Consider the following 23,043-nt stretch of genomic DNA (forward strand, 5'->3'; position numbering starts at 1 on the left):
GCTGTTTCCCGTAACCTCCGTGGACAAAGCAGTATTGCGATTAAGAAGACTTCCTTTAGGTATTACATGGAGCGAAGATTAAAACAAAATGCCATCGAATCGTTTCTGAAGACAGTTAGAACCTTCAGAGGTACATTCATATAATTAATTAATTCATATATTCATTTGTATAAATCCCTTAGCACTTAAAACCTCCCAGCTTTTCCGCCCTGTTTTCACTCAAAACGAAACTACTCTGTGTGATGTGCGCACGTGAGACTGTTACTTAAAACTGTGCTTTATGCTGGACAGTATTTATTTATCGCGAGTTGTTCAAATCGCGGTAATCTAATAAGCATGAATAATATGTATTAATATTTATAAATTATAAATGTATCATTGAACCAAGCTTCCTGTGCAGTCTTAAACCAATCGTCGCTGATAGAGTACACTAATTAGCCACAACATTAAAACCACAGTATGCTTAATATCAGCCCCCTCATACTTCCAAAACAGCTCTAATGCATCAAGGCATGGACTTCACAAAACTTAAGCATGTGTCCTGTGGTGTCTGCAAGAAATTAGCAGAACATTCTTTAAGTCCTATAGGTTGCGACGTGGGGTCTCCATGGATCAGATTTGGTCCAGGACATCCCATAGATGCTCAATCAGATTGAGATCTGGGGAATTTGGAGGCCAAGGCAACACCTTCAACTATTTGTTCCTCAAACCATTCCTGAACAATTGTTGTAGTGTGGCAGGGTGCATTATCCTGCTGAAAAAGGCCACTGCCATCAGGGAACACCATTGCCATGAGGGGGTGTACATGGTCTGCAACAGTCTTTAGGTGGGTGATCCATATCAAAGTAACATCCACTTAAATGCCGGGACCCAAGGTTTCCTAGCAGAAAATTGCCCAGAGCATAACACTGCATCTGCCTGCATCCTTCTGCCATCTCTTCCCCTGGTAAATGACGCACACAGCCATCCTACTGATCTAAAAGAAAACGTGATTCATCAGACCAGGCAACCTACTTCTACTGCTCCATGGTACAGTTCTGGCACTTTTGGTATTGGTAGTGGACAGGGGTCACCATGGGCACTCTGACCAATCTGTGGCTATGTAACTCCATTCACAGCAAACTGTGATGTTTTCTGACACCTTTCTATCATGGCCAGCATTACGTTGTTCAGCTATTTGAGCTAGAGTAGCTCTTCTGTGTGACTGGACCAGACAGGCTAGCCTTCGCTCCCCCACATGCATCATTGAGCCTTGGGCACCCATGACCCTGATGCCAGCTCACCAGTTGCCCTTCCTTGCACCACTTTTGGTAGGTATTAACCACTGCATAGTGGGAACACTCCACAAGAATTGTGGAAATGCTCTGACCCAGTTGTCTAGCAATCACTATTTGGACCTTGTCAGAGTAACTCAGATCTTTTCACTTTCCATTTTTCCTGCTTCCAACACATGAAATTCAAGAGCTGACTGTTCACTTGCTGTTTAATATATCCCACCCCTTGACAGGTGCTAGTGTAATAATATAATAAATGTGTTCGATCAATATAATCACTTGTCAGTGGTTTTAATGCTGTGGCTGATCAGTGTATATTAATATACTACAAAAAGATAGATAGATAGATAGCAATGATATGTGACTGTAATGCATGAGATAGATTGGTGCAGAGAGAGATGGAGAGATGATGGTGGCGCAGAAGACAACTCTACAGTGACACAAAGGTAGCTCTTGATGACTCACTCCCTCCCTCTTTTTCTGTATCTCTCTCGTTCTCTCTCCAGTCTGGATTAAAATAACAGAGCCCCAGTAGCCCCAGCCTGCAGAGGGGGAGTTATGCTTTCCATCTCAGAGACAGGGTGATACGCTAAAAATACCCCTCTGTGTGTGGGCTGCACTAGGAGATCAGGGCGGGGGTGCAGCTCTGGAAGCTGGTTTGTACATTACAGATTTGGTGTATGCAGCATGAGACTCCATGTGCTGTCTAAAAGCACAGGATGAATGCTTTTACTGGATCTGAGCCGGTGTCAATATCTCTGATTGGCTCATTACATGGATCAGTGTGTTAATTGTATTTCCAGTTCAGCTGCGATGTCTCTAATGGTGTCTGTGAAGGGCCTTTGTTAGACAGCCAACTGACCACTGCTCTCTTGATTATGTAATTCCTTGCCCCAGTAACTTCTTTGTCTTGGTCATTACACCAGGAAATGATGTTCGATTGGTGCTATTAACAAATCAATATGTCGTCATATAGTGAAATGGAGAATCGCAGCCTACCTAAGGGTCTGTTTTCGCTGCCGTAAGATGTAAACAAAGGTCAAGACTTTGTATGTTTCAGATCAGCTATTGTGTCTGAGAATGAAACGGTTTCAGTTGTAAACGGTCCTTCGTGTATCTTCCTCCCAGTCCATTTATATAATTAAGCCTGTGATGTGCTATAAATCCCAATATACTGAAACCAGTGAGGATGGAAGTGCTCAAGTGCTGCTGAGTGTTGAAAGCAGACAGATGCTAATCGCAAACAACCCTCATTAAAACAAACACTTGTTCGGGGCTTCCCCCTGACATTTCAGTTCACTAAAGCTTGTTAAAAGATGTGAATGCTGGAAACCAGATTCTTAGTAGTTTCCCATTACTCCTCATGGCCCCTAGATGCACAGGGACGATTTCCATATAAAAGGTTAGTGCGCACTGGGGATTGAGAGGAGCGAACGTAGCGGTGGGAGCGAGAGCCTTTGGTGTGCCAATGGCTGTACTCAGTAGGAATTAGTCAGATTTGAGTATATGAGCAGGGAGCTGGCATGCTGTTGGTTGCTTGGCTTGGGAAGCACCAACACCACTGAGTAATGTTTCTCAGTAATGGCTACTGTGGCACGGAAGTGGGGTTCACTGGGTGAAGTTTGCTGTTATGAGGCCACAGCTGGGTGACACTGCTGGATGGGTTTGAGAAGAGAGCGCAGTGGGGCAGCGAAAAGAATAATTTATTGCAGTCAGGCTGCCAGTCACGAATGCAGTTCACAACAAGGGTTATGTTTTTAGGCATCAATTTTGAAAGATTTCAAGGACTAGTTCACCCACAAATTGTAATTCAAAGATAATCGTTCCAAACTATGGCTTTCTTTGTTCCCTGAAACACTAAAGATGAAATTGTGATTCTGGTTGATCTTTTCCATTCAAATACAGTGAATGACGAATAATCTGTAAAGGAAAGAAATTGCCAAACAATTAGTTTATTAATCATGCATGGCTTCTTTTTAGTGAATTGCAACTTAAATTTTGTTCCATTTATCAAACAAAGCTACCATATGACTTAAAGTGATAGTTCAACCAAAAATGAAAATTCTGTCATTAATTACTCACCCTTATGTTGTTCCAAACCCGTAAAGCCGTAACCTTTTCCATCTTCGGAACAAAAAAATGTAAGATATTTTTGTGTGTGACAAAAACAAAAATAAAGACTTTATTCAACAATTTCACATTCACGTCATGCTGCTGACGCAGGAGCCGGCATTCTGACATAAAACCCGGATGTGCTGCAGCTTGTTTGCATGCAGAGGAATGGTAGTGGTACGGTACACAGTGGTACGGTCATGAACACGCATCAAATACTGACATGGAAGAGAAGAAATTGTTGAATAAAGTCATTCTTTTTTGTTTTCTTTGCGCACAAAAAGTATTCTTGTAACATTATGGTTAAACCACAGATGTCACATGGACTATTTTAATGATGTTCTAACTACCTTCCTGTGTCTTGAACGTGGTAGTTGCATGGCTGTCTATGCAGGGTCAGAAAGCTCTCGTACTTCATCAAAAATATCTTAATTTGTGTTCTGAAGATGAAAGAAGGTCTTACTGGTTTGGAACGACATGAGATAGACACAACGACCCTTTAAAAAGACTATAGTATTCAACATGTATGAACCAATAGTATGATAGTTTGTTTTTGTGTCCTTTTAAAGCTTAAAATTCTCAGTCTTTTAAGCACAGTCTTCTCTTTTTGTCTTCTGTGGAATGAAGAAAGTCACACTGGTTTGGAAAGACATAAATGCTGATGTTAATGCTGACAAAAGTTTCTGGGGTGTATTAATAGTGAAGAGAGTGTACTGTTCTTGAAGTCAGCAGTGTGCTAATATCATTTGTCTAATAAGAACTGAAAGGTATCCCACAAGTATTTTGAAAGAAAATAGAGATATCAAGCAAAAAATAAAAAGTGCACGAATGACTGATATCGGGAACAGACAGGGAGCAGGATGGTAGTAAAACATGTTTTGTGGTAGCTCATCATGTCTGTACAGAACTCCGTCATCGCACACCACAGGAGAGTCACTCTTATGTGCAAAGCCGAGGCTTATATGGAATTTGGAAATGCATCCAGCCATAATATAGATAGTAAAAGCAATCTTTTCAATGACTCTCAGAGAAATGACTGTACAGCTGAATCAATGGTATCAAGGCTTTAAAGCCTCTTCCTGAGGGCAGATGCCTGGCTTGTTTGTAATGGTAGAGCTCTCACTGTTGGGACACTTTCAATGAGGTGCTTCTGATTCTGTCGGTCAGATAATCTGCTGTAATCCCCAGCTCTTTTATCTGACTGGAGCATGGTGTCCGGCAAGATGACTTCATGCCAGGAAGCGCAACATGGCCAGCCTGCCTCTTTCAGTCCTGCCTGCGCGTTTGTGCGGGACTGTGACACAGGGCACAGATCACAGTCGGCTCTCAGTTTCTATGCTTACCTGCCCTCTGGGAGCCGGTCACTCACCTGTCTCAAGGGAAGAGGCTGAGCGGCGAACCATCGTGTGGGGGAACACCAGGAGCCTTGCAGGTTTCACCAGGACTCTAGCTGCTGGAAGAGAGTGTTCCACATGCTCCCTTAAATATCTCTGTGAGTCAGAGTGGGGACTGATGTGACACAGTTCGCTGTAATGCACTGCCAAAGGGACAGAGCGCCACAATAAAAGCTCTATCACATGGTATCAGCTGCTGATTAAAGAGCCAGCGATCTGACAGCATCATATACAGTCGCCACTGATTTTATGATTGCCCCCCACTCCCCAACATCTACCCTATCCTCTGGCCCCCTCCCTGCATGCAGCAATCAACCAGGTGCTAAATGTCTGGGTGAGGAGAGGGGGATGCAGTCATTGGGGGTGTTGGTGTGCACAAGCAACAAGCATCTGTGCTTGGCAGCAGAGAAAGTGGAGGCAGGAAATAACTGTCACTCTCCATTCAGGCTGCCGTGCTGGGAACGGGCGAGCGGGCGGTGTTGGTTGGGGGTCGGGGGAGGCGTTAATCATTAACTGAAAGGGAGAGAATGAAGGATTTTTTGGCAAGAGGTCTTTTTTTTTTAAATTGCTCTTCCCACATAAAGAATTCACTCCGCTCCGCTGATGGACTGCAGCCATGTGTTCAGGGAGCTTGAGAGTCTCCAGGGCCCAGGATTTGTGTTCACTGGTAGTAAGGAATCAATAACAGGGTCATTGGATGGAGTGAGCCCTCAAATCCTCCATGCTGTCCCTCTCATACTGTACACCAAGTTTTAATTAATTCAGTCAGCTTTTTGAGTCAAACTTCAAAGCCTTTTAAAACCCGGAGTATTAATGGAACATAATCAAATTCCTTTATTATTGCTCTGTAAGTGAGAACATTCGTAATGAGCTACCGGAACACTTTGTAGTGGCAAATAGGGAGTGAGTGCTACAGTATGTACTTGAGGCAAGCTCTTCAGATGAGGGGTCGATGGTTCACCTATAAATTTGGGATTACATGGTGGTGGCATTAAGATTGTGATCTTGGAGGGAAAATGGGGGTAGTTTTAGTGCATGCGTTTATTTGGCGAATCGTCTTTTAGTCCAAATACTTGTGACTCAAAGCCACATCTTTTAGAGCATTACACGCTCTATTACTCATAGGCCCAGATTTATATTCAATTAATTTCAAAACTGCCATCTCGAAAAGCTCTGAACGTAAGAATCATGCCTCCACGCGCACTCTCCTGGACTGTGTAGAGAACGGTACGACATTTATCAAATTACTTTAATTGTGCTGTCACATTCAGGCAGCCTCTTGGACGTTAGGAAGACATCCTCATTGCGTGAAGCCTTCAGGGGGCACATGTGTGAGCTATTATGAATTTGAATTCGTCCCTCAGGACTTTTACCGGATAACCGTTTCTTTTATTTTTATACTTTTTTTGTGCATCCGTTTGAGCACCTTTGTATTTGAAAGCAGTAATTGCTTTTCTTGTCTTCTGGAATTATTGTAAGGTTGCAGCTTTTTACAGTCACTCCAAGGTCATTTAGCGAGGTGTAGAAGATACATAAACAACCCAATCAATTTTGCTAGGCACAGGGATATGCTGATGCTAATGTGTTATCTTTTATAGGAAACTCACCCAGCTGGCTCAAATCCTTTCCGCTGTGCCCCCTATGATCATCATGTCATTGTCCAGAGTGCTACTCTCCAGGGGATCTGTTATCGCCGAATGAAAGCAAGAGCTGCCAGTGGCATATCCTGAACTCACAGCGTGTAAAAAAGTGTGTTTTGTGTGTGTATTTTACGAGTACATTATCTATGATGAAAGCTTAATTCATTTTTCCACCCTTATTGATTACTGAAGCAAGATAATTGCTGCTTCGTCTTCCACAATTATTTTATGATTGTTAATACACGCCATTTGCACACATACATGTGCAACTTGATGGTAGTGGTGTTTATATTAATTCCCAAAACAGCGAATATCGTATTCCTTCAATTCTTGAAGCTCAGTTTTAGATTTCCAAGAGTTAGCGACGCAGTGTTTGACACATACACACAAAAATGCCCTTTGATTGTGTGTCTATGAGGGTATAGCGAGTGTGTCTCTTGTGCCTTATAAACAAATGAGAACTCCAATATCCCAGCATGCATTCTGCTTGCTTTTTATTCTGGGCTGAGTCACAGCCATAGACACAAATTACAGAGAATGAGGCAATGAAAGGCAGAGATCTTTGAGATAGAAAAGACAGAGACTGGTAAAAAGCCCGAGAAGGAGAGAAGGAGGTAGAACGAGGGGGAAAGAGAAAGAGAGGGGCTCGAATCACAACACAAGAAAAGGGAGAAGAAGGGGAAACTGGTTGACAAGGCTTCTCATTTCTTATTGTTCGCTCCTTTGTGGATAGTCTCTGAGCAGCACAAATGTCACATGACTACAGGAGGAATTCAAGTGAAGCACAGACAGAATTCGTGTGCGCCCACACATTCACTCTCTCTCGCGCACACACACACACACACACACACACTACCTCTACAGGCATGAATACAGTGCAAGAAAAGCAACACATTCTGAGCGAAAGGCACCGTGTTAATGCTGAAAAAAAGAGCTTGTTCTTCATTATAGGAAATGGGTTTACAGAAAGCTGCTATTTGGACTGCGCAGTAAAGCCTGACTGCTGTAGTTATGCAGATAGTGACAGGCAGTGGTACGTTGACTCTTTAATGTCAACTGTGTGTTGTCATGTGTAATTGGAGTTGCAGTTGTTGCTGGAAAAATAAAATGGTTTTGGAAGAAGCCGTATATGCACCTAGGGCATGTAAATATTTAGATAGGCCATGAGTCACCCCCCTCCCTCATGCTCTTCCTCTCCTCCTTCATGTTTTTGCTCTCCTCAAGCTTTTTTTAAGTATTTGTGCACTCCATCTTCTATCGCTCATGTCGCTCGGTCTTCCCATCGCTGCGAGAGGAATTCTGTGAGCTGCGAGATAAGGAGTGTGAGAGCGGGTAAAACAGAAGGAGCAACTGTAAAAGGGAAGGATTTAGATGGAAGCAGAAGAAGTGTGATATGGAGAGGGAAGAGGAGGTGTAGGTCAAGAGCCCGAGGTGGTGTTTGTCTCGAGGGGCATGTAGAGAGGACAGGCAGGGCCTGTTTACTGTGGATTCACATCACTCGGGATCTCCAGAGAGAGGGGATGGCAGCTGCTAGAAAGAACCAGCTCAGGCACGTTTCAAGTGCTGTAGCACTTGTAGCACGTCTGTGTGATAAAGAAAATGTAAACAACTGGCATAAAAACTATTTGAACCTAGGCGTAGTCCAGATCCGGCTCACCAGCTGCCACGCAGAAACAGGAGCTTTCCATAGCCACAGGCTAAAAAGTACCTTCAGTTCTGCATTTAGGGGCAGGAGACGAGCTCAGATGCCTCATGCACTGCGTGTGGGAAGAGGGGCTTTAGTATTTTGTCTGTGAGAAGCGAGGGAGTGAGGGGGAGGAAGAGTGACTGACAGCACGAGAGAGAGACTGAGGTCTTGGCAGGCGTCTAGTTCTGACGCTTCACTTCTGAAGTGTAGACTTTGGTTTGAGGTTTCGCTGGTGCTGGTACCCATAATTCCCGGCATGACTCAGAGGAGGCTGGAACCAGAGCTGAGGAATTAGGAATCATGCAAAAGCCCTCTCTTTCTTCTGCTTGGCTTCCTTGCTTTGGACCCCTGACCCCGCTATGAGCTCCATGGGCGGATACTTTTGTAGATGTTTGAGGCTCTGGTGATCCCAGCCAAATGGTTCAAGGATGAGCTGTGTACTTTGCACTGTTCCAATATTCCCCCTGTCCTTTATTATATCTGCTTTTGCATTCAGATTTGGTGGCATTATATGCCTTGTTTACTACAGACCAATGACCTGCAATAGGTTTCATGCTCACTTTCAGCTCTGCAATCATTAGGCTCTCCGGATGACTAGTCTTCATTCATTATCACAGTGTCACGATAACTGAACAAATACAGTGCGTCTATTATAACCCCAGATGGGGTCAGACACTGTATACGGTACTTTTCCACTAGTCACATGTTTAATGCTAAAACTGTGTGGATTAGTCTTTCCACAGATGTCTGTGTTTAGTGCAAAGCTTAAAGCAGCAGTTCACCCAAAATTAAAATTATGCCATTATTAACTCACCCTTTATAACCCTAACCTTTATAGTTATTTTTCTGTGAAATATGAAGGACCAAAAAAAGACACCATAAAAGAAGTCCACATCACCATATTCCACGCTTTCTAAAGTATTAAGAATAGAAAATGTTCCATGGCATATCCTAGTTTTATATTTTGCATGTTTAAACTGACATGTCACATTTGATTACAGCACATGCAACGTACATTTATGCATTTGGCACAGTTTTATGCAAAGTGACTTGCATTTCATTCAAAGTATATATTTTTATAAGTTAATGCACACTCTGGGAATCAAACGCATGATTTTGGCATTGCTAGTGCCATGCTCTACTATTTGAAAAGAAAAATCATTTTCTATTTCACACACAAAAAGGATATGCATATGGGTTTGGTGTCATGTGGGTAAGCAGATAATAACAGATTTTTCATTTTTGCGTGAACTATTTCTTTAAGCCACAAAGTGCTCATAGAATATAAATTGTGAAGTGGCGGCTGAGGATTCTTCTCTGATTAGGCTGGTGATTTCCTTTAATGGTTGTTCAGGGTGACACAGTCTTCATCAGCTCTTTATATATTCAGAGAGTGTTTGCTGTCTCTAGAGTAAGAGGCAATCATGATTGTTTGTGTTCCACATCTCTATTTGTGTTGTGTTGGCCAGAGACTGGAAATCTAATGCTGCCACTGGCAAAGCTTTGTTCGAGCTAAATGACAAGACATGCATTTTTACTTTCTCTCCCTGTCATTTTGGTTTCTCTCTCTGTACAGCTATGATGGGGAGAATGGGCCCTCTTCGCAGGCGAGTCCTGGGCTGGTGCTCCATCCCTCCTTCCCTCAGAGTCAGAGAAGGGAATCTTTCCTCTACCGCTCTGACTCCGACTACGACATGTCCCCCAAGACCATGTCACGAAACTCCTCCATCAACAGCGAGGGGTAAGCCGTCTCCCTCAACACGCAGCACAGTCTCACTGTTTACTGTCTCCACTTTTCATTTCTAAAAGGCCTCAGAGGACGTTCTTTTATCCCAGAATCACCATGCAGCATTAAGCACATCGACTAAATCCCTCTTTACCCGTCTCAGTATAATACTGTTACACCCTTAGAAGAGTGTACACGCTCACGCTCACGCTCCCAGCATGCAGTGGTGACCACGGTGACTGCCGCTTGGATTATGGCCATAAAAAAAAATTGCATGTTTTGATGTTGGGTTGAATCTATTTCCTCACACCTGGGGATGATTCTGGCTTCATCTGAATATTGTTAAAAGACCATTTGTGACCCTGGACTACAAAACCAGTCATAAGGGCCAATTTTTCGAAATTGAGATTTATAATAAATAAGCTTTTTAAATAATGCAACTTAAGACAGGTTTTGTGGTCCAGGGTCACATTTGTAAACATTTGCCAAATATAGTATTTTTTTTCTTTCATTTTACTGGAACTGCTCTTTCCTCTTTCCACAGTCATGTTGAAGATCTCATAGTCACCCCTTTTGCTCAGGTAAGACCCACTGTTGTGTCTAGCAAACAGTATATAATGAGTGCTAATTGCTTGTCATGACTTGCTGAGGTGGCGTTGAGTGATATTCTGCTGTTCACCTGCTCTTTCTCTCTCTCTTTTTCTTTTCTACACAGGTGTTGGCTAGTCTACGAACTGTCAGAAGCAACTTCACAATTCTAGCCAACGTCACGACTCCCACCAACAAGTCAGTTCAGCTCTTCCAGCTTTGATGCAACAGTTTCTTTATTTCTGCTCTGCCCCCTTATGGCCATCAGTGTGTCCTCTCCAATAAAGCATTTTTATATTTCATTCATGATGAATAATGAAGAAAATAAAGCATATTCAAACAGCCCAACTCTTAATTCTAACATAAAAATAAGATTTTATGCTAGGGACTTTATTTTATGTGAAAATATTTTTTATATAAAATTTAATGATATATATAAACATGTGTAATTTAAAATAAATTACAAAATAATTTATAAAATAAATAATATTTTCAGCAGTATTTTTATATTCACATTGCTCAGTCAGTTCTTATCCAGTGCAGGCCTCCTCCCAGTGAGCAGTGTTAACTGGATTTATGCCAGTAGAGGGCAACCTCCACCACTATCACCAATGTAATTATCTTTTTATCCACAGGAGGTCACCAGTGACCAGTCAACCCACAGTTCCCCCAGCAACGCTCTCAGGTATGTTTACTGTACTGTAACTTAGTCACTGGTAAGCTTTCTATCACCCACACTTGCACTCTCCCACACAGTGTCTCTCACATTACGCAAACACTTCCTCTTGTAGGCACTGTTGCCAGTTAAATGCATTACAGCATCAGAAATAGTGGAGCCATATGGGAAACAGGTCTGGAACCTAACCAGATGCTTTAACTAGCCAAATAACAGCCCTGAGCCGCTAAGTTTATATCAGGAACTCTGAAGCGTATCAGCAGTGAAGGAGCTCCACATGTTGAACTTCTAAAATAAATGAGCTATGATAAAAAAGTTATATAATTATATATACATATTTTATTTATTTAAGATATCACTTTAACTTGAGTCCTCATCAGATCTTCTCATATAAATTACATGGTCAAAAGTATGTAGATACTCCCTTCTGTTGAGCAGGTTGCGTATTGCAGTTAGGGGTGTGCGATAATATCGTAATTGTTGTTTAAACGATGTGCGATTTGATTATCGAGTATATTGCAAAAACCAAACAAAAACACACCCGGAGAGTGCACCCTAACACTATGTGATGTAGGTTAGACTAATGCGTGAGCACATTTAGAGTTAATGCTTTCACTGCTTGATTTAGTTTATTAAAATACATTTAGAATTCCCCTAAAATTCAATGTAACATGGCAAAAATGCCACCATGTGACATTTATATATAGTTTATATTTATATCATCTTATATAGTTAATAGCACACAAAGAGTAGTTTTTTTCTCCAAAAATCAGCACAACTGCAAATGTGATAAAGGCTGTAAGAACAGTTCAATAAACAATAAGTTAATATTAACTGACTTTTTGCTCTATTTAGTCAATGAAAATAATTTAAGTTTTGCGTCTCTGAGCAACACACTATGGGTGTTTCATTACCCTTTGAATGAATCAGTTGAATGAATGACTCAATGACTCACTTATGCAGTGATTTGCTGCCACCTACTGGCTATTTTAGATACATTTTCTCTTTTTTCCCCAAAATAATTTCAAATATCAGTATTCAGCATTTTTTAAACATCAAATTCGGTTGCTCTCTTCCATAGCTTGCCTGTTTAAAGAGACAGTGCCATGAATACTTTGGATGTGCAGTTTTTGTATGGTTGTGTCCATGCACCATAATACCGGTGTTTTGCTATATACCTGATCAGGCAGATGTTAGTATGAGAAGAAAGCAGCATTTGTGTGCAAATGGAAGATCTCTTGGGCGATTGAGGCAGAGCTTGTATAATGAAGCAGAGAACACACATATTCATACCCATACGCAGAATCGTTCATGCAGAGATTAGCGGAGACACTAAAGCCTAGATTCCCTCCCCTCCTTTTTGTCAGACTATTAAATACATCTCTCTCCTTCACACACACACACACACACACAAAACTCACATCTTGACTGTGTGAGATAGATATACATTGTGTATTGATCCCTGAATGAAAATTCAGGAAGATTCAGGCTCACAGTGAGTGGGTTGATAGCTGTGACAGAAAATTGACTTGGACTTACTTAAAAAATTGTAATTACTGAAAAGAATTGTTATATCTCATGTTGTGTTGTTGATGAAAAATTGTGCATTATTTGCGTCTTTAAACCTGTTATATTCAGATGATTTAACAACAATGACGATGCATGTAATAGAAATGCATTTGCATATGTCTGATACACACACATTCATGTAATATAGGAAGGGAATTACATGCAGACCATGAAAGAGAGTACTATCAAAAGTTATTGGCACGTTAGTGTTATTAACAGTAAGCTGCGAAAAGGACTCAATGCAGTACTCGTGCTGACGGACACACAGCCGAAGTGCGAGCACAAATGCTGCCTCTCAGAGGCATGCAATCCTAAATTCTCTTTCACAGCTTATTGCGCTTAAATGGTCAAATACACACATAATTATGTCAAAATACACATTGTGTGGAGTACACAGTCTATTATGCCATATGTGAACATAAACAGTTTGGAGCAAATCGGATGTAACAGTATATTAGATCCGTGCGTTTGTTCTTAAAGTGTAAGCAGCTTAATAAACTTTGCCGTCTGTTACATTAATGTTAATAAAATAGATAAATAAATAAAAATCAATCTGAATTGAACTGTGAGGTACTAAATGTTTCCCACCCCTTTAGATAATTATATTGGTAACTAGGCTTGCCATGGTATGTGAAAATACCATTATGAGGGAAGATACCGGTATTACATTTTATATTGTTTGTTAAAGGGTTAGTTTACCCAAAAATGAAAATTAGCCCATAAATTACTCGCCCTCAAGTCATCCTAGGTGTATATGACTTTCTTCTTTCAGACAAATCCAGTCGGAGTTATATTAAAAATTGTCTTTGATCTTTCAAGCTGTTTAATGCCACATTTGTGACATTTAACTTCTTTTATTTAGAAGTTAAATAAAAAGCGCCCATCATTTTAAAAAAAAGTGTCTCACACAGCTCCTGGGGATGAACAAAGGCCTCCTGTAGCGAATCGATGCATTTTTGTAAGAAAAATATCCATATTCAAAAAGTAATAATCACTTTAATGTAGCTTGTGCCAACAGTTGTACAAGGAAGCAGCTCCGGGCGTATGATGTATGATTTCAGCGTTGCGCATGCGCCGCTCAGAAGTGACGAACGCAGAAGTGCAGGGGAGAGATCAAAACAAAACAACGGTCACTTATTAGAAGTACAAAACGAGGATTTGTAAAGAAGAATGTCGGAGGATTTTGATATAAGCCAAGAGGAGACTGGTTTTCCTTTGCTGAAGTAGGGAAACTTTGCTTCCTTTGCTCCTCTTAACAAACGTTGGTTTTCACGAGACTCACCAGCGCATTCACAATGCTGAACTCATACGTCATCCACCCGGAGCTACTTCCGTTTACAACTGTTGGCGCAAGCTACATTAAAGTGATTATTATGTTTTGAATATGGATATTTTTCTTACAAAAACGCATCGATTCACTACAGGAGGCCTTTGTTCGCCCCCAGGAGCCGTGTGAGACACTTTTTTTATGGATGGGCACTTTTTATTTAATTTCTTTTGGACTGATGCATGCAACACCTGCTGAGTGGCATTAAACAGCTTGGAAGATCAAAAACTATTTTTAAAGGGGTCATATGATGCAATTTCTAGTTTTCCTTTCTCTTTGGAGTGTTACAAGCTCTTGGTGCATAAAGAAGATCTGTAAAGTTGCAAAGACTAAAGTCTCAAATCCAAAGAAATATTCTTTATAAAAGTTAAGAGTCAACCACTCCTCACGATGTGGGAAGATTTGCATAACGCCGCCCAAATGTTCACGCAAAGAAAGAAGGCGTAACTATACTAAATTTGAGGCTAAATATTGTAAATAAAATGGGAAAAATCAGCAACAGCGTCCTCACTTGTTTATGTAAAGGACCCAAGAAGACCCAGAAATCCACTGATAGCCTGTCCTGCTCTTTTTTACAGACTCAGAACTGGCATTAATGTACAACGATGAATCTGTACTGGAGAACCACCACCTGGCTGTAGGTTTCAAGCTTCTGCATGAGGAGAACTGTGACATCTTTCAGAACCTCACCAAACGGCAACGGCAGAGTCTGCGCAAGTTGGTCATCGACATGGTTAGACCCTGATTGCACTGCACTGAACCTCAGTTTTTTTGTATTCCTGAGGGTCAACATTTTTAATGAACACTTTCAATTCCTTGTTTTCTCAGGTTCTGGCAACAGACATGTCAAAGCATATGAGCTTGCTGGCAGATCTAAAGACAATGGTTGAGACCAAGAAAGTGACAAGTTCAGGTGTGCTGATGCTGGACCATTATAATGACCGAATACAGGTGTGTGTCTTTATCATGCAACAAAACTGTTCAAAACTATGACATGAGTCTGTAAGTGCAGACTAGAAAAAAAAGACAGACTACTTAGTCACAAGTGTGTACTGTATGTGTGTGTAGGTCATGAGGAACATGGTGCACTGTGCTGACCTTAGTAACCCAACCAAGCCCCTGGCAGTGTACAGGCAGTGGACTGAGCGTATTATGGAGGAGTTCTTCCGGCAGGGCGATAAAGAGCGAGAGCGTGGGATGGAAATCAGCCCCATGTGTGACAAACACACTGCGTCCGTGGAAAAGAGTCAGGTACACATATAAACACCCACAAAAACATACATTCTCAACCTTCTCTGACATAAGCTGCGCCTTAACTGTCTCTCTACATGTTGGGTTTCCTTTTTCAGGTGGGATTTATTGATTATATCGTGCATCCCCTGTGGGAGACCTGGGGGGACCTGGTCCACCCTGATGCTCAGGAAATTTTGGACACCCTTGAGGACAACCGGGACTGGTACCAAAGCACCATTCCCCAGAGCCCATCTCCACCGCCTGACGGCCCAGATAATGAGCTTGAATCCTGCACGAACAAATTCCAGTTTGAGCTCACCCTGGAGGGAGAACCAGGACAGGACTGTGCTTCCAGTCATAACCACATAGACAGCCATGGTCAAGAGGCAAAGAATGAAGACAAGGAGGCGGATGAAGCTGAGGAGGACGAGATAGAGGACAAAATGGAGGACGGCGAGGAGGTGACAGAGGTAGTGGTCGAGAGGTCGGGACGGAGGCGACTGCAGGTTCAGTCAGTAGTTGAGGAGGAAGACGAGAGACAGTCTGATGAGAGCCCCGTAGAGGAGACGGAGGAGGAGGAGAAGTCATCCTCTCCTACCGATGACACGTAATACTCAAGACTCAAGGAACAGCTGTCTGGCCCAGGGGGCTGAGTAGGGGCCATCCTTCAAAAACTGTCCCTATTCCATTCACATAGGACTCTTCTGTTTCTGCTAGCTAAACCATGAACAGAATAAGTCTTGTGTACCAATCCAATAAGACATTTGATTTTATTTTTCAAAAAGGGAACAAAATAATATTGATATCAGAGAAGTATTTAACACAGCAACTGTAGATTTCAAGTGCGAGCTGGAGTCCATCCAGCAGCAGCGAGGGTGAGGTTTGACGGTAAAACAGAATTGCGGTGGGGTTTGTAAAGGGCCATTACGTCAGTGTAGCACTCTGGAATTCCTACACATACGCATACACACATTCACAGGCGTACATGAATTTTAACCTAAAATAACGATACCACACAGTACATGCAAACACACGGCTGTGTGTCTGTGTATGTGTTCAGGGGGCTTGGATCTGAAAGGAATCTCTTTGGGAAAAAGCCATCATAAAAAGGAGCATCAGTGTCAATAATCAGTTTTTAAAGCATTCTAACAGGGACTTGAATCCTCAGAATTCACATGCTGAGTGAAATCTGAGAGACTTTTTCAATTTCTGTCATAGAGAGAACACAGTTGCATCTGCAGGGAGAAAATAAGATTATGTCTGCTGTCCAGAAGACTGTGGAGGGATGAGTATGTCGGAAATGATTTGGATCATCAGTGGGTCCCACCCCCTCTTACCCTTTACCCAGGAGTGCTACCAGTGCAAGATGGCCGTGTGCCTTTCTGAACCACCAGCTTAAACTCTGGAGCTGTTGTGAAGCAATGCATTGTGGGACAGGAGTGTCTGCTTTTGTCTTCATTTTTGATTGTCTCTTTCTCTTTTTAAGCAATCTATCTCCATCGAATATGGTTCTCGTGCCGGCATGGATCATTCGCATTGTCTTTGTGATAGTTCCTGCTCTCATCTGTCAGTCTTCCTCGGTCGCTTTCAAGCCAACCGAGCATTTAGGGCCTACATTAGATTTATCACCGTCACTACTTACAAACTACCCTCACTATCCATGTGAATAATTAATGATAGTCACTATCTGAGGATAAGCCATGTGACGCTTTGAAACATATGTTTTGCCTTTTTGTTTTGTTTTGTTATATCCATTCCTGCCAAATTTGTAAAAGCAAGAGTCTCCTCAACTGCAGCACACATTCGCACAGACTCTCTCACCTTCACCCACTCATGCTGGTAATGCATTCTCTACACCACAACGCACTAAGTTATGTTTTGCCAAAGGAATGAGTGCTTAACTGATAAGTTGGAGGAGCCTCGATCGGTGGCTAGAACAGAGGATGGGGAGAGAAGTTGAGGCATATTTGAGGGAGAAAGACGTTGGTGGTTAGATGTTGGAAAGACGTGCAGTCATATGGAGTTTGATGCTTTTTTGCCTTAATGTCAACTGCAGGGTTTCTTGTCATTTTGTGGAATAATAAGATGTTGGCATTAGATCCCAGATTATTTGTTTCATGTCTTATATGCCTTCCTAAATGTCTGTGAAGAAACAATAGCTCCATCTGGAGATGTAGGGTATTTTTTTCTGCACGGCAAAGTGACTATAATGGAGTACAGACAGAGAAAGCAGGTCATACCATTAAAGGAACTGTTGCTCTAATGTATTTCATGTCCAGCATCTTTTAAGGGTGTCTATTTGACTTTTCACCAATGTTTAAAGGGAGACAGAGAGCGATAGAATGAGAGTGAGTTCTCAGGTTGATGTTAGATTTGCAATATTGCCTCTCTCATCTCTCAGAATTTGTTTTGGTTTGGTTTTAATTCAGTTGAATGAATCAATTGTTGCTATATTGTGGAACAGCGTTTGTGAGCATCCCTCTTGAAATAAGATGGCAAGCTAGTTTCTGCTGGTCAGTATCTTAGCTTTACACAAGCCTGTTCCTGTCAGAGCTGTAGCTCGAGGTCATACCATTACGTATGTGATAACTGTACTTGTCTGTGACAGGATTAGAGGATGTCACGGTGTAAGTTTTCATTTGGTGGACCACAGGAGGAAAGGCCGAGGTTACATGATCGGTTTGTGCGAACTGATGACATTCCCATATACATTTGCCCGTCTTACCTTAAAATTGCTTTGTTGTGTGGCTTTTCGTTAATGTTGTGAGCACTACGCTAACAAATAATATTTGCCATTTTAACACGACACTGTAGCAATTGTTTCTTATTAAGAAATTATTTAAATTAATTCCTTGCTGCCATTCTTTTTGGATATCAAAAGGAAAAAAACAAGTGTTTTCTTTGAACAGTTTGTGTACAGTTTTTATTTTTGTATCATTCTGGTTTGATGGTTTGGAAATAAAAAAAACTAAACACTGTAGCAATTGTTTCTTATTAAGAAATTATTTAAATTAATTCCTTGCTGCTATCCTTTTTGGATATCAAAAGGAAAAAAAACAAGTGTTTTCTTTGAACAGTTTGTGTACAGTTTTTATTTTTGTATCATTCTGGTTTGATGGTTTGGAAATAAAAAAAACTACTATCTAATATAAATAGTAGACGAAGCACTGCTTGTTTTGTATATACTGTAATGTTGAATTGTAAATTTGAGATCTCTCAGAATCAATCACTGTCACAATGAATCACTTTTAGTTGTACTGAACTGTAGTTGAATTGTGGAATTTCATAATTTCATTTCTTTCTCCTGTCATCTCCCTGCCATTCATTTGGGGGATTTTAGTCAACCTCCCACCATCTTTAAATGTGAATATTTGAATTGTATTGGAAAACAGACTAATCATCCATTGTTTCTAAAACTTGTCTTAACCAGCACTTTATTTTTTCTGTAGGAAGTTGTTGTGAGATGGCTGATATCATGGGGAATGGTATAGAGTGTTGTATAGCATGGCACAGGGTAAGCACTTTAAATGGCTCGGTCCAAACGTCGTCTCTTTGGTCCTCAATGCCATTTTCTGCTAAAGCACTGAGCAACATCAGCTACTCTGTCAATAATCTGCACTGTAATGGATTTTAATAGGGGTTTTAAATACTTCTGTGAGGTTAATGACCAAGAGACAGTCAGAAAGATGACGTGGCTTAATCAGAGAACAGTTTTTCTTTGTACTTTGAAGTCATGCCTCATGAGACTCTCCAATGAAATTATTCTCTGGGCTTTAAATAATATGTTACTTGTCCACAAGTTATGGTAATAATATAAATGAAAAAGAAATCACAGGAAAATGATTGTAATATTTGTACATTATATTGCTGTAATGTGTATAAGGTGTCCAAGTTATTTTATATTATATTATTTTTATGAAAGGTTTTCCTCTGAGAGAACTAAGTTGTCATTTTGTGAATCCATCTTTAAATGTGAATATTTGAATTGTATTGGAAAACAGACTAATCATCCATTGTTTCTAAAACTTGTCTTAACCAGCACTTTATTTTTTCTGTAGGAAGTTGTTGTGAGATGGCTGATATCATGGGGAATGGTATAGAGTGTTGTATAGCATGGCACAGGGTAAGCACTTTAAATGGCTCGGTCCAAACGTCGTCTCTTTGGTCCTCAGTGCCATTTTCTGCTAAAGCACTGAGCAACATCAGCTACTCTGTGTCAATAATCTGCACTGTAATGGATTTTAATAGGGTTTTTAAATACTTCTGTGAGGTTAATGACCAAGAGACAGTCAGAAAGATGACGTGGCTTAATCAGAGAACAGTTTTTCTTTGTACTTTGAAGTCATGCCTCATGAGACTCTCCAATGAAATTATTCTCTGGGCTTTAAATAATATGTTACTTGTCCACAAGTTATGGTAATAATATAAATGAAAAAGAAATCACAGGAAAATGATTGTAATATTTGTACATTATATTGCTGTAATGTGTATAAGGTGTCCAAGTTATTTTATATTATATTATTTTTATGAAAGGTTTTCCTCTGAGAGAACTAAGTTGTCATTTTGTGAATAAAATGCATTTAATAAGCAAACAGCTATATATAAAAAAGCAAATATATAAATATATACCAGTATATTTTTTCTTTCACTGTTCAGTACTGTAAAGTGTGTTGAAAATACAAATAAAGGACGATTTTTCTAATAAATGCAGTATCTGTATTTTAATATTTTTCCATCTGCAGTCTCACAACTGCAACATGTAATCAGGCTGATTTCTGTGTATGATCACTACACACCTCATGACAGCAAACACTGAGAATATTTTGCATCATCTGTTTAGAGAATGAAGTGGTATTTAGCAAAATGGTAGTTAATATATTTAGAGTTACAGTCAGTTTACTGACCCCTACAGACTGACTATTTAAAGACAAACGTTTCTAGTAAAACACAATTGTTGAATTACTGCTGTATTATTGTTAGAAACAGAAGTATTTTTTTTTATTATTAATTAACATTTTTAGTATCTTAATAATTTAAACACTCTGAACCTGTGGGACCTAGGACTAGGACCTGTGATTTATTTATTTTTTCATTTCAACTAAAACAATTTCTAGATATTTAAGTATAAAATATTAATGAAAGTGTAAGTGTAATAACCTATTTAAGACATCATCTCACTGTTTGAGAATAGGAAAATGTCTTTAAATTAAAGGTAGGGGGCAGAGTTGTGTCAACACCTTCACTAGAACTTGCATTTCCCTATTTAAAGGGGTCATATGATGCTTTTTTAAAGATCATTATTTGGTGTAATATGTTGACATGCTTTAATGTTCAAAAAACACATTATTTTTCAAATACTGTATATTATTGTAGGTCCTCTATGCCCCGCCTCTCTCAAACGCTTTGTTTTCTACAAAGTCCCTCCTTCCAACAAGCGCAGTCTGCTTCAACACTGACTGCGGTTACTGAAACCACGCTTTCTTTCTTTGCGTGCACATTTGGGCGCATTATGCAAATATTTCCACATAGTGAGGTAGATATGTGGGGGCGTGTTGGAACGAGCCGCTTTAGGGGGGCGTGGCAGAGTCTTAACTTTGATAAAGAATATCTCTTTGGTTTTGAGACTTTAGTCTTTCCAACTTCAGGGATCTTATCTATGCACAATCAGCTTGTAACACTCCAAAGAGAAAGGAAAACTTGAAATCGCATCATATGACCCCTTTAAGACATCATCTCACTGTTTAAAGCTGCAGTCCGTAACTTTTTTGGGTTAAAAATGATCCAAAATCAATATTTGAGCAAGTACATAACCAGCCGTGTTCAAAACTATCGCCTTACTTTAGCCCAATTCACAACGGTTATCTTATAATAATGTTTTTTAATTTGAGTGGTACGGGTCGGTTTTTGCGGGAAATTCGAGCATGGCACTGCGTCATTACGTCACGTCTGTAAACATGAAGTTGTCCCAGCTACTAGACTATCGCATGTGACGGAGGATCCTGCAGGTGGAGGATCGTTTATAGCCTTTTCTCACAGCAGCTGGAATAATTAAATGTATCATTTTGATGGCGGATTGTAATCTAGAAAGGATTATGTGTTCATGAAACATATGTGAATGAAATTAAATTATATTCCAGTTTTAAACGTGCTTCTGATTACAGATAGCCTGGGATAGCAAAGATTTGTATTTTAAAGAAAACCAGTTCGAAGGGAGCATAATTTGCTTTTTTCGTTAAAAGAATTTCTTAATATAAAATTCGAAGAGTATGACAATTAGATTAGACTGTACAGAAATTGAAATCTAAACACTAATACACACTATACTCATAGTCACCAATGCTGATGTTGTTAACATTAATAATTTGACAATAAAGTATAACAATAATAATAATTTGCATGGTTTGATGTCATTTGACAATAAAGTATAACAATAATAATAATTTGCATGGTTTGATGTGATATGAACTAACCGATCTTTAGATTATCACTATTGGTAGCGAGATTTATGGAAATGCTTTTTTCCTCAGTTGGTCAGAACAAACGTGGCAGATGTGTTACTTATGTGTTCATATGGCAATATCCAGTGAAAATGCTTATTTGAGTCATATATTCCAAGACGGAGGCTAGAATCTGTGATTGCGAAGTACAATATCCACACCGGTGCGGTGACTGACTGCCACTTATTAGTTTATCCAAAGTACAGCAAAAGCAGTAATGTTGTGAAATATTTTTACTATTTAAAATAACTGCTTTCTATTTGAATATATTTTAAAATGTAATTTATAGTGATTTCAAAGCTACATTTTTTGCATCATTACTCCAGTCACACGATCCTTCAGAAATCATTCTAATATGCTGATTTACTGCTCAAGAAACCTGAAATATTTTTTAATTATTATTATTATTCATGTTTATTGAGCAGCAAATCAGAATGCTTTCTATTTGAATATATTTTTAAATGATTGCTGTGATCAAAGCTGAATTTTCAGCATCATTACTCCAGTCTTCAGTGTAACATCCTTCAGAAATCATTCTAATATGCTGATTTACTGCTCAAGAAACCTGAAATATTTTTTAATTATTATTATTATTCATGTTTATTGAGCAGCAAATCAGAATATCAGAATGATTTCTGAAGGATCGTGTGACTGGAGTAATGATGCAAAAAATGTAGCTTTGAAATCACTATAAATTACATTTTAAAATATATTCAAATAGAAAACAGTTATTTGAAATAGGCTAGTAAAAATATTTCAAAATTTTACAGTTTTGCTGTACTTTGGATCAAATAAATGCAGGCTTTGTGAACAGAAGAGACTTCTTTAAAAAACATAAAAAATCTTACTGTTCAACAACTTTTGACTGGTAGTGTATAGTCAACTTACATTTTTCTCTCATTTCTAGCTTTTAATTGGCTTAGAAATCAGATAACTGCTGGACAATAACAAATAATAATGATTTGCTTATATACTACAAACACTTTTGTATCACATAATAAGGCAGAATAGTTTAAATACTGTAATAGATGCTATGTCAGTTAGCACTGCATTGTTCATATATTTATTTATTACCTGGAGATGACTTGACAAACACAAATAAACCATATATTCGCAATCGTATGTTTAAAGTCTACAGGTGCATCTCAATAAATTAGAATGTTGTGGAAAAGTTCATTTATTTCAGTAATTCAACTCAAATTGTGAAACTTGTGTATTAAATAAATTCAGTGCACACAGACTGAAGTAGTTTAAGTCTTTCTTTTAATTGTGATGATTTTGGCTCACATTTAACAAAAACCCACCAATTCACTATCTCAA

The 23,043-nt window shown here is 39.7% G+C and overlaps 2 protein-coding genes across 2 annotated transcripts in view; both read left to right on the forward strand.

The window, feature by feature from the left end:
• The window catches only part of LOC107587971 (cAMP-specific 3',5'-cyclic phosphodiesterase 4A-like), a 52,775-nt gene extending 34,640 nt beyond the window's left edge, over positions 1-18,135 (forward strand). Inside the window, exons 2-9 of the mRNA XM_016275957.1 lie at positions 9,684-9,848; positions 10,378-10,414; positions 10,549-10,619; positions 11,057-11,106; positions 14,572-14,726; positions 14,822-14,944; positions 15,062-15,244; positions 15,343-18,135. Coding sequence (XP_016131443.1) covers positions 9,684-9,848; positions 10,378-10,414; positions 10,549-10,619; positions 11,057-11,106; positions 14,572-14,726; positions 14,822-14,944; positions 15,062-15,244; positions 15,343-15,837 — 1,279 coding nt within the window. The 3' untranslated portion in view covers positions 15,838-18,135. The remainder of the gene's footprint in view (positions 1-9,683; positions 9,849-10,377; positions 10,415-10,548; positions 10,620-11,056; positions 11,107-14,571; positions 14,727-14,821; positions 14,945-15,061; positions 15,245-15,342) is intronic.
• Positions 16,732-23,043, forward strand: part of LOC107587972 (glucosidase 2 subunit beta-like) — an 18,382-nt gene continuing 12,070 nt past the window's right edge. The window contains exon 1 of the mRNA XM_016275958.1: positions 16,732-16,792. Within this exon, the coding sequence (XP_016131444.1) occupies positions 16,732-16,792 (61 nt within the window). The remainder of the gene's footprint in view (positions 16,793-23,043) is intronic.

The sequence above is a fragment of the Sinocyclocheilus grahami genome, unplaced genomic scaffold, assembly GCF_001515645.1.
Source record: "Sinocyclocheilus grahami isolate Dianchi unplaced genomic scaffold, SAMN03320097.WGS_v1.1 scaffold97.1, whole genome shotgun sequence".
NCBI classification, from domain to species: Eukaryota; Metazoa; Chordata; class Actinopteri; order Cypriniformes; family Cyprinidae; genus Sinocyclocheilus; species Sinocyclocheilus grahami.